We start from the raw sequence: 17,267 nt of genomic DNA, 5'->3' as shown, positions 1-17,267 counted from the left end.
TAGTAGAGATGGGGTTTCACCGTGTTAGCCAGGATGGTCTCGATCTCCTGACCTCGTGATCCGCCTGTCTCGGCCTCCCAAAGTGCTGGGATTACAGACTTGAGCCACCGCGCCCGGCAGCACTCACTTTCTGAATGGCATAAAATGAGGAATTAACGCTTCCTCTCAGGACAAGCCTGGCACTGAGAACAGAATGGTGATTTGGCCATAGTTTCACCTGGGCTCTGACCCTGAGTCACGGAATCCCAAGAGAAGTGCGGCCAGTGAGAGAGTGAGTCCCGGATATTGAGCTGCCTAGGTCAGACCCCACACCCTGACACCGACAAGTCATGCACCTGCAGGCAGGCCGCCCATCACTCCATGTCGCTGTAGCCTCCTATCTACTGGGAGGAGGACAGTGCCTACACTATGACAAGGAAGGCTCCTAGCCCAGGGCCTGGACACTCACCCCTCAACAAATCCCAGCTACTGTTTCTACGATGACATGCGAAAAGTCGGACCTTGGAAGTTGCTAGGCCAGCCTTCCTCTCAAGCTGGAAATGCCCAACTTGCTCGCCTCCTCTGCTTCAAATCATCACGGAGTGAGCAGCTTGTTGCATGGCAAGGTGGCCTGACCTGGAGCAGAGGGGCTCACATCAGGAGAACGCCTGCCCTTGTGCTGAGCAAGAGTGGCCTCCTCTGGTGTCCTCCCCACGGCCCTAGATAAATGCACTGCAGCAAACGAGAAGTGTAGACAAACACTCCAGCCATGAAAACAGCTGGCATGCCACCCCCTTGCATCTGGATTCCAGGTTGTTTCCATGCAGCCTAAAGACATAGCTGTTTCCAGAGCTCTCAACTTGCTCTGTTCATTCATCCTAAACCCCTGTGACTCTCTCATATGACCTACTGTTCCCCGTGGGACTTACTGGGACTTCTGACCCAAATATGGGGTTTGCATCATGCTAGTCACTTTGTGAGTATTTACTGGACAGCCTGAGTATGCCAGGCTCTGAGCCAGGGATTGGAGATTGTCAGGTGAGCTATGCTGATACCAGACACACCTTAGAGAAACCAGACAGCCCAGAGAAAGTTAAGTCAATCTTCACAACAACACAAGCAGGAGAGTTTATACCCAGTTTACAGACCAGGAAAACTGAGGCATGGAAGGTTAAGTAAAATGATCACTACTTCCAGCTAGTGAAGGCAGAACGGGGTTCCAAACTGGGGCCAACAGTCCTAGTCAGCCCCCTCCACTGTGTCTCTGCAAGGACGGAGGAGCCCAGGGTGCCACGAAGGACCAGCGGAGAAACGCCCCCAGGCAGGGAGCCAGGGAAGTGAGAGCCATGTGGGGGCCTGGGAGAAAAGGAACAGCAGGCTAGGCTGTGGGAAAGTGAACGAGAAGAGAACATTCCAGATCAAGCAAAGAGCAGAGCATGGCTGGGGAGCTGTAGAAGACAGAGAGTGCATCCCCATAAGGACCCAAAAGTGTTTGAGTAGGCAGAGCTTTGGTGTCCGCGGAAGGAGTGGCAGAGTTTCTGATGGCAGAGACAAAAAAGAAGCTCTTCCCAGAATCCCCCAAAACTGTGGGAAGGAGGTTGCCTGGTAGTGGAACGCAGGAGATGGGCTGAGGAGGAGGTAAGGGGAGCTGACGGAGAGGCAGCAGGTGTAGATAAGTGTTTTGCAAAGCTCGGCTGTCGGGGAGAGAAGAGACGGGGAGAGTGTGAAACGGAGGGTGGGCTCATCCTATGTGAGGGTAAAGAGGCTGAACATATCCCCAGGCTGGAGGAGCAGAGCTGCTACAGAAGCGTGCAGGAGGGGAAAGGTGGAAGTCCAGGGAGCAAGGTTCTGTGGACCAGGAACAGATGGGGTCCCAGGCACAGAAGGGAAGGTGAGCTGTGGCCAGCAGAGGGGGTCTTGTTAAATGGAAGATGGGGCCGGGTACAGTAGCTCATGCCTGTAATCCCAGCACTTTGGGAGGCTGAAGCAGGCAGATCACTTGAGGTCAGGAGTTTGAGACCAGCCTGGCCAGCATGGTGAAACTCTGTCTCTGCTAAAAATAAAAAAAATAAAAAACAAAAAATTAGCCAGGCGTGGTGGTGGGCACCTGTAATTCCAGCTACTCGGGAGGCTGAGGCAGGAGAACTGCTTGAAGCTAGCAGGCAGAGGTTGCAGTGAGCTGAGATGGCGCCACTGAACTCTAGCCTGGGTGACAAGAGTGAAACTCCATCTCAAAATAAAATATAAATAAAATGGACCTTGGGGTATCTGCACCCTGCAAGACATGTTGAATTCCGAGTCTGTCATCATCTGAGGATAGGCTGACCATCCCTCCCAGGGATGTCACTTGTAAATTTAATAACCATGCTTTCAACCTCATCACCTAAGTGATAGAAAACAGTCACTGAGAAGGTCAGGGCTGAGGAGAGCCAAAGTCTGCCCGGGTCCCTCTCTTCCTGCATGCCTCCCCTCCACACCTTTCTCTACCAGCTCTGTTCCTCCAGCATGGGCATGTTTTCATGTTTCCCCCCACCCTTCACCCCTCACATAGGATGAGCCTACCCTCCATTTCACAGCCTCCCCGCCTCTTCTCTCCCCGACAGCTAAGCTTTGCAAAACAGTTGTCTACACCTGCTACCTCTCCATTTGCACCCTGGAGACCCTGGGCCCCACTGCAACATGATTCATTCATCAGCCCTCATGAGCCCTGGTTCAACCGGCTATAAAATCCGAATCAAGCAATACCTTGGCTCGAGTCTCAGGGAAGGAAAGAGGGGAATGGGACCTGACATTGACAGGGCACCTCCTGGGCTCACAGATCTGTTTGCCATCCATTCCCCTATGGAATCCCAGAGAGGGACGTGTCTCTGGTCACATTCCACGTGGAAGGAAATGCCGCATGGAAGATGGCTGGGACTTTCAGAGAGGGGCCGACAAACTAGAGCCCACAGGCCAAACCCTGCCCATTACCTGCTACTGTAAATGACATTTTATGGAAACACGTCCAAATTTTATGAAAACACACATCCATTCATTTACTTATCATCTATGGCTGCTCTTGTGCTTCAAGGGCAGAACTGGATAGTTGCCACAGAGATCTTATGGCCTGCAGAGCCTAAAATATTGACGATCCAGCCCTTTCCAGAAAATGTTTGCCAACTCCTACTTCAGAGCCCTGGACTAAGGTCCAGGCTGTCCAAACCAAGGGGCTATTTGGTCTTTGGTTTGTCTTATTGTGAAACCTACAAGCTCTTTCTGCATCATCTTGCCCCCTCTATAGGAGGGTGTCTTCCTGTGGAAAGAGAAGTCAGAGAAAGTCATAGAAAGTTCTCTCATTAACCTGTGGTGTTCACTACTTGGCAACCAGAAAACAGAAATCAGATCATCACACTTAAATAAACTCCTTGCCAAGCACGCCCGCTCACGCCTGTCATCCCAGCACTTTGGGAGGCCGAGGTGGGCAGATCACGAGCTCAGGAGTTCGAGACCAGCCTGACCAACATGGTGAAAGCCCGACTCTAGTAAAAATACAAAAATTAGCCAGGTGTGGTGGCGTGCACCTGTAATCCCAGCTACTCAGGAGACTGAGGCAGGAGAATCTCTTGAACCCAGGAGGTGGAGGCTGCAGTGAGCCAAGACTGCACTACTGCACTCCAGCCTGGATGGCAGAGCAAGACTCTGTCTCTAAAAACATAAAAACTTACAAAATAAAAATAAATAGGTAAAATTAATTTTAACAATCAGTGCTTGACAGCCACATGTAGCTAGGAACCAATATATAGGACAGTGAAGACTTAAAATTGTCTTGCTCTTGTGTCAGATGCGCTTTGATTGCTTTCTATCTATATTTACGTCACCTCCCACTTAAGTGACCCCTGTGTGTCTCAGTTTCCTCACAGGCCAAGCATAATTCTGGCCAGCTAATCTCACCATTTCCATAGAGCTCCAAAACCTTATGAGGCTATCATCTCAGACTCCTCTAGAACAACAGTTCTGTTTCTTTCGGGGACGACTGAGAAAAGAAAAGTCCTACTTCCTACGAGACGCTGAGACTCACCAGAAGTTTCCCAGCTCAGCTGCACAACCCAGGTTTTCTGGCTTCATGGGTGGCCCTAAACCTGTCCCTGGGAACAGGGACTCTCTGGGCTGCCTGGGCTTCCAAGGCGCCCATGCTTTCTTAGCAGGGTGTAAAGAACTGGGACGGCATCCTGGATAATAGTCTTCTGGGCCCAGCCATAGAAGCAAAGCTCCCAGTTCCTGGCTGCACTGACCCGTGGAGTTCTGGGTCAGCCCCAGACAGGAGGAGAGGGGCCATGGGGCTCGGTAAGAAGCCTGGTCAGGCCGGGCGCAGTGGTTCACACCTGTAATCCCAGCACTTTGGGAGTACGAGGCGGGTGGATCACGAGGTCAAGAGATCAAGACCATCCTGGCCAACACAGTGAAACCCTGTCTCTACTAAAAATGCAAAAACTAGCCGGGTGTGGTGGCAGGCGCCTGTAGTCCCAGCTACTTGGGAGGCTGAGGCAGGAGAATCACTTGAACCTGGGAGGCAGAGGTTGCAGTGGGCTGAGATTGCGCCACCGCACTCCAACCTGGGTGACAGAGCAAGACTCCATCAAAAAAACAACAACAACAACAACAACAACAAAAACCTGGGCACTGGACTCCAGGACCTTCTGGCTCAACCAGCTGGCTGGTGATCAGCCTATGCGCTAAGGGATGGACACTATACTTACTTTACAGAGAGGGCTGCTACATGGGGTGCAGTCGTCAGTATGCAGCTGCATAACCAGTGCCTGTGCTTGGATCCTATGCCCTTCCAAGTCAAGGACTATGTCATCCTTCATTCATTCCCTGAACCAACAGCTCTTGAGCAACTAGGATCTTCCAAGTGATGTTCTTGGTCCTAGGATACCATGATGATAGGAAAAGAAAACCCTTGTGTACCTGGGGCTTGAATTCTGATGGGGACAGATAATAAACACATGAACCGACAAATGTATGATGTTAGATGATGTAAGTACTCTAAGAAAAGTAAAGCCAGAGATGGTAACAGAGGAGAAGGTTAGGAAAGGCCTCTCCAGAACAGTGCTGTTTGAGCAAGATTCCACAAAACAAATACCTAGTGCTAGAAAATTTGAGGCTACAGGAACAGAGAGGGGAAAACATCTCAATGCAAGAATACAAACGGCATGAGAAGAAACAGTGTGTCTGGAGAAGACTAGTGTGTCTGGAGCCTGGGAGGGACGCAGAAGGTAGTAGGGGTTGAGGTCAGAGAGGCATGGGGTGATGGATGGGAGCCAGGGCATGCAGGGCTGTGGCAGAGTGCTCCTCTGCCACCTGTTCAGCCTTCATTCTGGGTCTCCATGAAGCTTAGAGAGTCATGACCCTTGGCTCCCTTTGTCTGCCATTAATGGATATGGCTTTGACAACAGGCAGGATGACTGGCTGTTCTTTTATACAACTCACAGTGGTATGCAGATGGGCATGAATATTTACTCTCTCCAAATGATGTCACTCTTGATAAAGCGAATCTGGATATCAACATTCTGTAACCTCAGCACATGATCTCATTACTACTGCCAGGAATGGGTACCCCACTCTCCCTAGATGTCCCAGGACAGGCTCTTTAGGAGGGGGGTGAGGTAAGGCAAACATGCTAAGTCTCTCCTACTTCCCATCTATGGGAAAAGCGAGCCCACAGCAAGCCTCTAAGGTGCTGGACTCAGGGAACTGCAATGCTCGGTATGGTGCATCTCTTCATGACTCCACTTGGTCCCTTAAACAAGCTTTCTATTTCTACTTACGCCTGCTTTTGCCCAGGGGTCTCCATTCAAAGCTCTATACTGATCCCCTCCCTCTCTCAGATGAGCCTGAGTCTTCCACACCCTTCGGCCCCACCTGTTGAGGAGAGGACTGGTTACAACAGCCACACTCACTCTGCCTAGCCAGTCTCCATCTTGCAGATCTTGATGTGAACCTACATTCAATAATCTTCAAAGAATCTCTTCCTTATTTGACAGCTTTCCTCCAGTTCCCTCAAAACTTTAAGAGCTCAGTTTGCAAAGTTTTCTGGACTGGAGAACCACGTGGGAAGTTTGTTTTTGTTTGTTTCTTTTTTTAATATCAATGCCAGGTCCTACTATAGACCAAGTAAATCAGAATCTTTGGGATGGGGGCAGGCATTGGTATTTTCAGAATTCCCCACACGACTCCAATGTGTGACCAGGGCTGAGAATCACTGAGCTAAAAGAGGTCTTCTTCAACTTTATCATGTGTACAAATCCTCTGAGGATCCTGAATGCAGCTTCAGATTCAGTAGGTATGGGGAAGAGCCCAAGACTCTGCATTTCTAATAAGTTCCAATGGAATGCAGTTGCTGCTGGTCCACGGACCGCACTTTGGGTAGCAAGGGTCTGCAGGCAGCCAGATTTGAGGGGTAAGGGATGAAAGCAGGGTTCATTGGTTTTCTACATTCCAACCAAGTGTCCCGTATGTGGCAATCTTTAAAGCTGGAAAGGGGCTTCCTGGAAGGGTTGGGGTAAAAGGCTCTTATAGAAGGGGACAGGATTTTTCTGCTAACGTGGGATTAGAAACTCTCACATCTAAGAAATGTTACAGGATCCATTCGCTATTATGCATAAAGTGCCTAGCAGAGTACCCAATACATAGTAAGTTCTCAATCTGTGGTACTTGTGCTATTATTGTTTTCGTTATTACTGCAGGACTCTCAACCCACATCCCAAACCAACCAAGCATGTGCTTTCAATGTCCAAAACCCTGACCAAGCCCCACAAATTACTTTCATCCCCAGAGGATGTGCCTCAGACAGCAGCCAACCACAGGAAGGCTTGAGTCCAGGGACCTTCATCCCAGACATAACCCCACGGACCCTGCCTGGTCTAAGGACACCAATGCATTGCCTTTGGTTCTTTCATTCGATTCATCTTCCATGAGCTGTGGATGTGCCTCCATAGCCTGATCATGGCTAACAGTCAGTGTTTGCTATGTATGGGGACCTGTCTTCAGTGCTTTACTTGGTTTAACTCATTATACAATTAAAACAACTCTGACGTACAGGTACAATTGGCTTCAACAGCAGACAAAGAAACTTGGAAAGACAAAGAATCTTGCCCAATATCACATACATAGTAAGAGACAGGGCCAAAAGACAAACTGAGGAAGATACTTAAATGCTCAAGCTTTCCCGGTGCTTCTCAAACTCTAATTGCTAAGCGATTTCACCAAATTACAGGTTCTCATTCAGCAGGAGAGGTAGAGTCTGGGATTCTGCATTTCCCACAAGCTCTCAGGTGATGCTGATGTGGCTGACCCACCGAAACCATCTTGAGTATCAAAGCTACTCATATGCTCTGATGCCTACTGGTGTTACTGGATATCTTCCTTAATAGCCCCCTAAAAACTTACTACCATACTCCTACAACTGATGGTTTGTTGATTTGATGAGTGTCAAAATTACGGTAAATTTCCACTCTGAACACTTACGCAAAGTTCTGTTCAACTTCTGCTCAAACTGCAATATTTTGTGGCAAAGGATATCAACTGTTTGGAAAAGCATTGTGTCCATTATAATCTGTAGAAGCTGCAGCTTGTGATGAAATTGCTTTTAAATTTAAGCATCACAACTGAGAATGCTTTCTGGGCCAGGATACTATTCCCATCTCCAAGCGCAAAGTGAAGAGTTCCAATTTGAGAAATACAGGAGGAGAATTTCTTGAAACATAGAAGTGAATCATGTAACTGGAAGCTTTCCTTCTCAGCTCACTAGAAGAGACGAGGTATATAGAAACCAGAAGAAATGACAAATCTTCCTGCTCTGTGAAGGGTATTTAAGGGCAAATCCAGACTGTCCACCTAATCAGTCTGGATTCAGCAGTGGGGAACCAGCTCGCTTGAGAATGAGACAAAGAAAACCCAAACAGAGAGAGGGGAAGATAAACAACCAGGGGTGCTTTTGATGCCAGAGTGACCTGAAGTTTCAGAGTCACAACAAGGTTCTGGTGGAGACTGACTTCAAAGGATGAATCCTTGGAAAAATCAAAATATACTACTCAAAGGTGGTGACAATACCAGAGTTGGATTCAACAGCGAGCAGTGACAAAAAGGATTAGCTACAACGGTGTCTCTATGCAACTCCCACAGCCCAGTGACTCTCAAACTTAGTTCCACATTAGAATCACCTGGGAAGTGTTAGCCACCAGCCCCCCACCCACCTCCATTCTCAGACCACACTTCTACATCAATTCAATCAGTCTCTGGGGGTGGGGCCGAGGCATCCTTAATTTTTAAAGATCCCCACTTGATTCCAATGTACAGCCAAGTTTGAGAACCACTGGCTTAGGTTTTCAGTGTCTTCACTCATAAAATGAAGGAATCCTTCAGAACCAGTGATTCTCACCACTAGACACATGTTAGAATCACCTTGGGGAGATTGTTTAAAATACTAATGTGATGCCAACACCATCCCTAGAAATTCTGGTGATTCTGTGGAGCCCAGGCATCAGCATTTTTAAGATCTCCTCAGGTGATTCTAAAATGCATCCATGTAGATGACCACTGGTCCAGATGTTTTTACCAAGATTCCTTCTATTGCTTATGTTTTAAGGATCTATGGTGTTAAAGCTTAAAATGCATCTTAGACATTTTGCAAATGTGGAGTCCCCATCTTTACCTTTACAGCCGGGATTTTTAACTTTGGATGAATCTATTAACTCCCTTAAATCATATACAAACTGTTGGATGAATATAAATATGTATATGTATTTCTCAGGAGGGAGTGTCATCTCCTTTTATTAGGCTCTCAGAAGATTTAAGAATGCTATTTTAAAAGCAAATATTAGGTTTCTGACTTAATAAATTTAAGAAAAATAAAGAATGAATGGAAAATAAATTTGATCTCATCAGCACTTTTGCTATAGTTTGGATTTGGTCACATCCACTGCCACCTAGTGGTTATATATCCTTATTGCAGGCTTAGTTCAGATCACATTGCCCATCCTCTGAAAACTACAGAGTAATAGATGTGAAGATTTCAGATGCAAGTATCAAAGTAAAAGCTTTCTCTGGGACTAGGATTAGTACCAGTAAGAGGCTATCTGGAAACACTCACTACAAGAGATGACTTCCCAAGCTGTACTTGTAAGGAGACTGTCCACTCAGATATTTTGGATTCATACCCTTAACTGGGTAAGGATATTACAGTTTCCTAGTTCTTACTATTGTTAACTATTTGCCTTGGTTTGAATCTTGTTTTTCTCTCTTACTAATCATGTAACCTTGGGAAAGTTACTTAGCCTTTCCATTCCTCACACAAAATGGGGATAATATAAGTATTTCTAAGATTGCTGTGGAGAATAAATAAGAAAATACACGTAAAAGGCTCAGCATGACTCTTGGCACAGAACAAGATTCCAATAAATATTTAGGTTATATTACTGTTATTACTGATTTTTTAATTATTATTAACATCTCAGTGACCTTGTTCAAGTTACTAAATTTCCTTGAGCTTCATATATCGACCCGTATGACAAGGAAAATAAGCCCTGCCATTTTCTTCACAGTTATAGCAATGATAAGTACAAAAAGTAGAAGGCATATTGTTATTTTATGGCAACTCATCATACATCCAGGGAATCTACAGAGCACAGGAAAAAGACACGCAAAAATAGAGATGTTAATTCTCATCCTCAGGAAGGAGCTCTCTGAGATCCCAGTAGTTGAGCAGGTTCTATAGTGGGGTACAGTAATTTATTGTCACATATCTAGCATCCTACTCAGCCTAAAGTTTCCCACCACATGGCTGAATGGATGGCCATACCCTGCTATGGATGCTGCAAGCTCCTTTATACCAGCCACTCACTAGGTCACACGTGCCTGAAATTGTCAGTTCTCATCCAGCCCAGACACTGACCGGCAACAGTCTTGCCCATTCCAAACTCACCCCAGGGAGAAAGTCCCAAAAATCTTTTGCAAGCCTGCCTGTCCATCAGAGAGTCGCTCATCTCACCATCATATGTCCACAACCTGCCCCACCAGAGCAGAAACATCTTGAAACCTCTCACCAGCCTCAGCAAAGAATCAAGGTGTCCAGCTGTTACTTACCTGGAGTCTGCTTGGCCGTACGCACAGGAGTGTAGTGGTTTTTGGAGGACGATCTAACCGGCGTGTTCTCTTTGGGAGAGGTATCGATAGCCGAGATAGTTTCTCTTTCACAGTGTGCTATGGGGATTGGTCCCTGTTGTCTTAAGATGTCAGCCAGAGCCCTAAACAAGGAGGAGATCACATAATGAGATTCACTGAGCAGGTGTGCACACCCATGAGGGGAGTTGGCTTACTTTCATATGCCCTTTGATTTGCAGAGATGCAGGAAGAGAGAGAGACAGCATTCAGCTCTCAATAGTCAGCTACATCTGGTGTTGGTTTCAGCAGGGGACACAGGGTAAAGGTTACCATGCCTGGAGGTACAGACTAAAAGGCTGGGGCTATGGTTTCTTTCCTTAATTCATTTCACATTAGTAAACTCTGAGCCCTTTCAAAATACTGGCTCCCCAGATATCCACCTATGCCAGGCAGGTATCTATAGCAGTTGGCCACTGGAATGCCACTATGGTGAAGGGCTGAAACTATTGGCCTCAAATTCAGCAGCAGGTCACTAATATCAGGGGACCACTTCGTCATCCAAAACCACACACTGAGTATCATGTACTAGATACTGGAGACCCAAATAAGTACGACACACAGCTCCTGCAATCAAGGAAGGGTATGATTGAGCTGCAAGGACAGGACATAGAGATGAAAAGATAAAAATCAAAACACGTGAATGGTGCAGACAGTCAAGACAACTGGAGTTTAGAGGAGGGAGCAATCACAAACACAGGGAAAAAATACACAGGAAGAAAGAAAGACAAGCAGAGACTCTGCCATAGCAGGAGAGACCCGTTCCCCTGCAAGAGGTCCAGCTACTCAAGAGAAAGCAGCTTTTGTTAACTCAGTGCCCAGCTTCAACAACCAAACATGCAGTGACTGAGGACTCAGCATGCATCATTCACTGAAGAGAGAGAGATCAATGGGACCCAATTCCTGCCATCTAGGGGCTCATAATTTAGGGGGAATTGCTCCCCTACTTGCTTTCAAACAGAACGCCCTCTGTGGGTATGACATGTGACATACTCACTGGCAGTGGGGAACAGATGAGTAAGGACAGCCACAAGAGACTACACCTGGATACTGTCACTTCAGAGCCAGGTCCCCAGTCCTCAATGCACTCCATTTTGCACATGCCAGGCAAAGACTCTTCCATTTTCCTAAGGGGTGTCTCTGAGGGGTGGGGCCCTGCCCAACCCAAGGCTTCCCTCTTACCAGGAGTCCAGCTCCAACACTCTGGCCCCATGAAAAGTGACAACTGCAGCAGTTTAGAAATGCATCTGAGTAAACTGCGGGGGGAAGAATAGTTTCTTCACAAAATGGTCCTGGGACAACTAGATCGCCACATGAAAAAGAAGGAAGTTGGATCCTTACCTCACACCATATAAAAAACTAACTCGTAATGGATTATATACCTAGATATTAGTCCCAAAACTATAAATCACGCTGAGATACCCTTTCATACACACTAGGATAGCTATAACCGAAAAGCCACATAATACCAAGTGTTGGCAAGGAGGTAGAGAAATTTAATCCTTCATACACTGTTAGTGGGAATGGAAAACCCTGCAATCCCTTTGGTAAACAGTTTAGCACTTCCTCAAAACTGTGATGTTCCTTAAACGCAGAATTAACATATGGCCCAGCAAATCTACTAGGTATTCCCAAGAACAATAAAAAACATATGTTGTATTAAACTTGTGTACAAAAGTTCAAAGCAGCAGTATTAATAATAGCCAAAGGGTAGATGCAACCCAAAAGTCCATCAACTGCTGAAAAGAAAAACAAAATATGGTATATTCACACAATGGAATATTATTCAGTCATTTTAAAAAGGCATACTGACACATGCTATCACACAGATGGACCTTGAAAACATCATGCTAAGTAAAAGAAGCACACCGTAAAAGATCATGTTTCTATAACATACCCAGTTAGGTAAATCTGTAAAGACAGAAAGCAGAACTGTGGTTACCAGGGGCTGTCTCTAGGTCATGTGAGAAAATAAGAAAACAGTTTGTGCTATGAGATGTATCTTCTCCTGGGAGAGGGCTCCTGATGCCCAGTGGGCTGCACTGAGCTGGTCAGCACAGCCAAGAGAGAGGGATGTACAGCAAAAGGTGTTTCTCAAACAAGGCTGCCTGACAGGCTACCTAAGGACGGGAACCCTGCCACATGTTGTAAAGTACATGGCAGCTAAGGAAATGCTCCTATTCCCACACCCATGTGTGACCATTTTCCAGGATCCTTCCTTTCCAGTACCCTCTGCCAACTAGGAAGGCAGCCCTCATTCCCAGACCACGTGGCCTTAAGAGTGAGTCCCTCTGCCTACTCTCCCTCCCTCCACTGGTGACCCCCCTCCTTGCTCCGGTTCCTCTCCATCTTCCATCCCCTTCTCTCCAGGGTGCTCAATAAATATTATTCTAATTCTGAAATGCGTGATCCTGGTCTCACCTAATTAATTTGAATACGCCGGAGGAAATGGGTTAAGGCCTGAGCTACTTTCTAACCGTAGGAAAGAAAATTGGTCACTGAGGAACCGCACAGCAGATTTTGTAAAAGAGTGGGCAGCAGCTTCCAGCATCTGAGAGAAGACAGTAGGGAGAGTCAGACAGTAGCAAACAGAGAGGGAGAGAAAGGGAGAGAAAGGGAGGGACAGGCGACAGAGGTCCAGAGAGAAAGAGAGGAGAGAAAACAGGTGGAGAGAGGAGAGAAATGGGAGATGGAGCCAAAGAGACAGAAGGAGAGTGAGAGGGGGTCTGAAACCCCAAGCAAGAGAGAGCAGGCGAGGTTCAGAGAAGAGAGTTAGTGAAAGTGACAGGCATCAGGAGACAGAGAGAGGATAGGAGGCAGAGTCCGAGGGACAAGTAAGCCGGCAGGAAGAGCAAGAGGGAGAGTAAGCCACAGAGAACCAAAGTGAAATCCAGAGATAAAATGCGATTCAGAAGAGACAGGTAAAAGGGGTTAGAGAGAGACATTCGGAGGGAAAGAGTCAGACAGAGAGAGACACACAGACGGCCAAGTGAGGGACTCAGGACAGGACAGGCTGTCAGCAGGGCCCTGTCACCCCCCATGTGGACGACAGATGTGTCTGATTTAGGAATCTGAAGTGAAGAGTCACCTTAGTGGTCGTGCTCTTTCCAACCCTCCCCCACCCACAGCAAGCCCCTTTGACTGCAGTATCTGATATACGGAACAAAAGAATTCTTTTGCCTGAATTATCTGGATTATTGCCTAGGTTTGATGCTCCCTTCTGTCTGTGTATTTCTTGGCTTTCTCGGGTGTGTGGCAAGCAGGGGAGAGTAAATTAATCAGGCAGCAAATCTGATCAGGGAAAACAGTCACTGTGATGAGGCCAGGAAACTTAAGCTTCCTTCAGTACTTGGTCTTGTATATTAATCACCTGAATAGCAAAAGTATCATCTTACATTTGGATAGCACTTAATAATTGCTCAATGCATTCACCTGCCTTGTCTCATAATCCTATCCCTGTGACCTTTGCAGCTATTATTATCATAATTTTTAACAAGGAACTGAGGTTCAGGCTAATTCCAGCACTAAAGCATATCGGAACAGGGATTTAACTCCAAGGCTTCTGACTTGAGCCCGGGCATCCTTCTGTTCACTGGGACTGTCTCTTACATACATTTCACTTCCTACAAATCATCAGCTTTAATGAGTCCTCCTGGTCCCTCCAGCTGGGTCGGCTAATTTAGCAAATGCCAGTTAATATTTGGGCATGGAGAAACAATTAGTAAATGAGTGATTCAGTTCAATACCAATTATGTATTTGCTTAAAACCTTGGTTATTGTTGTCAGTGGTCCCGAGGAAATGAAAGTGTGTCTGAATTTCCCTCAGTGCTTAGTTATCTCAACACCTGCAGGGACCAGGCCCAGTCAACATTTTAACGTGTTGCCACTTGCATTCAGGATATGAACTAGTTCTTAAAATGGCAAGTGATTTCCCTTAACAACAGAAAAATAAACAAAACCTTGTTCATAACTTTGCCTCATAGTCTTGTCTGCTTGAGATATTAGAGACTATCATTTATTCAGTGATTACGATGTCCCAGACACTGGCTCTTACATGCATTGGATCATATATTTCTCAGAATGCTCTTACAAGGGATGTGTCATCGGTAGACCTATTTTGTTGATCAGAAAACTAAAACTTTTAGAGGTTATATATGTTACCCAAGGTCACACAGCTAGTAAGTGCTGAATTCAGATTCCAAACACAGGTAGGTTAAACTACAGGTGCTGACTATATACCACCAGATTATTCATTCATCTAGCCACCCATCTCTTCATCCATCTCTCCCTCCCTCCATTCATCCTTCCCTCTCACTTTCCATCCCATATCCCATCCATCCACCCACCTCCATCTATCCAAAATTATATCCATCCCCCAATTCATCCCCTCATCCATCTGTCCAACACTCTATCCATCAATCCATAAAACACTTCATCCATCATTGAAGATCATCCCTCCATCCAACACCCCATCCATCCATCCATCCATCCATCCTTCCATCCACTTAATCACATTTGTTTTCTTCACCTACTATGTCCCTGTAATGGTCCCTGAACACAAGATTTTAGAGAGTGTTTAATCGTTGGGGCAAAGATCTACCCAGACCTGAGAACTCAGCTGTGGCTCAACTGCTCAGTGCTAGTCACCTTAGTGTGCCATTCACACCAACAGCTCTACAACCTTTTACACTATTTTAGCAGCCATCTTTTTTGCCAAATGAAATCCTGACTGGAACACCAACATACTTCACCAGACCCCTGCTCTGCATAAGGCCAGTGGGAAGTGGGGGCCCTGTTCCTCCAAGCTCTTCTCAGTAAATCTGGTAGGAAGTACTCAGTTGTCCCTGGACTTCGTGGAGTTTTCAAATTTTAAAACAAGTATGGTGAAAGAGCATCAAAATGAAAACTTGGGTTTTTTTTTTTCTTTTGTCCCTATCTTCATTCACTGAACAGATGGTCAAACTTAGGTCCTCCCAAATTAAGTGGGGGAACCTAGAGCCCCTTAGTTCACCTGGTAATTATTATAAATCTCAACCAATATGCCCTCCATGAGGACCCCGTGAATACTGTTGCTCAATGAAGTGGTGCAATGGAAAGAAACCTTCCGTCTCTGCCACGTCTCTGGATTTCTGAGCTGTCTGAATGCTGTGGAAAGGAGAACACAGGCGCAGCTATTATTCAGTAAGTTATTCTGCGCCAAATGCAAGGCAAACTGGGTAGTGTAGAGCCCTCATCATGCCCTTTCTCTTTCTGGGGGGGTAGGAAGAAATTGGTGCTGCTGGATAAGTATGATAAAAGGCCAAATACATGAACTATTCCGTGAACAAGCTATTCTGGTTAATGCTCTTATTCCTAAGGACTAATGAGAACGCTCTTGTTTTTGAAGAACTTTCTAAAAGCATTCCTGCCTAATTAAGTATACTGAATATAATTAATTTTTTTTTTTAAGAATTCAAGGTTCTTCACGAGAGGGCCATCAGTCTAATCTTTAGTTCGCTTCACAGATGAAAACCTGTAGACATGTAGACAGTCTAGGAAGTGAAACTGCTCATATAAAAACCACAAGACAGATCGTGGAAATTGCTTCTGTTTTTGCTTTCTTTAGGGAAGTCTCTGATAGCTAATTCTTTTGTATTTCTCTTGAAAGTAGAACGCAGATACTTTATTCCAGTTAAATAAAGGATACTGGTTATTTGAGTCCCAGATACTGAGCTTTTCCTCTTTCTTCCTTTCCTGCCTTCCTTCCTTTCTTTTTCTTTCTTTTCTTTCTTTCTTTTTTTTTTTTTTTTTGAAAGAGGGTCTCACGCACTCACCCAGGCTGGAGTGCAGTGGTGACATCATGGCTCCCTGTAGCCTCAATTTCCTGGGCTCAAGCAATCCTCCCACCTCAGCCTCCCCAGTAGCTGATACTACAGGCAAGCACCATCACATCCGGCTAATTTTTAAATTTCTGTAGAGACTGGGTTTCACCATGTTGCCCAGGCTGGTCTCAGATTCCTAAGCTCAGGTAATCTGCCTCCCTCAGCCCCTCAAAGTGCTGGAATTACAGGCGTGAGCCACCACATCCGCCCCTGAGCTTTTACTTGATAATGACCTCTCAGGAACTGCTGGTGTCCTCTTTAACCGCATCTCACACTTACCTACCGGACAGTCGGAGTGTCTCCATTGTCTAAAATATGTACCCAGGACAATTGAAATGAACGTATTTTTAATAAACATGGACGAAGGAGAACGGCTTAATTTAGTTTTCCCTATTCCCGGTTCTCTCAGAGTCCACTTGAAAAACACAGCTGCTGGCTTTGTGTGTGCACAAGACTGCTCTCCTCATACAGAGAGGCTCAGAATGGCTGTGGAGATCTCATTTGTTGTGTTAACAATGTCTGTGCATCTGCATTGAGCTGTTCTGCAGGTCTGAGTTGTCCCCAGCACAATTGAAATTCATCATGGCCAATAAACATCACAGGACTCAGTGAGGGAAGGCATGGCCTGCCTGTTTTTTCAGGCAAGCCGAGCGAGTTGCTCCATCCCAGTGGGTGCCTGTCCTGGCTCTGTCGCTAGACCAGCCGGGAGCCAGGCAGAGAATAGATGTGCATTCCCTGGGGGCCCCATTCAATCCTAACAGCATCATGATCACACACTCCATTCCTTACGTGAATCATATGAAAATTTCCCCAGGCCTGAGAAATGTGGTAGCGCCAATACCAAACCCAGACTTCTCAGAAATACTTGGATTGTTTGAGAATTCATTGAAAACGCAGATGTGTCAGGTGCACCTATTATTACTGGAAGCTGAGAAAACAAAAAATGCTACCAAGACTTGGTAGCAGGGCCACATGGTCAACCAGGGGACAGATGAGTTCATAATTGTACCTGTGCACAAGGTGCAAATGGGCTGCTGCCACTGCCATTACAATTCTTGTGATTGTTGGCGTTGTTTTGTTTTGTTTTTTGAGATAGGGTCTCCCTCTGTTACCCAGATTGGAGTGCAGCGGCATGATCTCAGCTCACTGCAACCTCTGCCTTCTTGGTTCAAGCGAGTCTCCTACCTCAGCTTCCCGAGTAGCTGGGATTAAGGGACCCCGACACCATGC

General features: G+C 46.2%; 1 protein-coding gene across 1 annotated transcript in view; it reads right to left on the bottom strand.

Annotated features, from left to right (window-relative positions):
* LOC105534456 (protein shisa-6 homolog) overlaps positions 1–17,267 on the bottom strand; it is a 179,427-nt gene that overhangs the window by 144,992 nt on the left and 17,168 nt on the right. Inside the window, exon 3 of the mRNA XM_011973186.1 lies at positions 10,102–10,262. Coding sequence (XP_011828576.1) covers positions 10,102–10,262 — 161 coding nt within the window. The remainder of the gene's footprint in view (positions 1–10,101; positions 10,263–17,267) is intronic.

This window comes from Mandrillus leucophaeus, unplaced genomic scaffold, assembly GCF_000951045.1.
Source record: "Mandrillus leucophaeus isolate KB7577 unplaced genomic scaffold, Mleu.le_1.0 Scaffold135, whole genome shotgun sequence".
In the NCBI taxonomy this organism is placed as follows: Eukaryota; Metazoa; Chordata; class Mammalia; order Primates; family Cercopithecidae; genus Mandrillus; species Mandrillus leucophaeus.
Note: the sequence above shows the minus strand (reverse complement) of the source record. Positions and strands in the feature narration are given on the sequence as shown.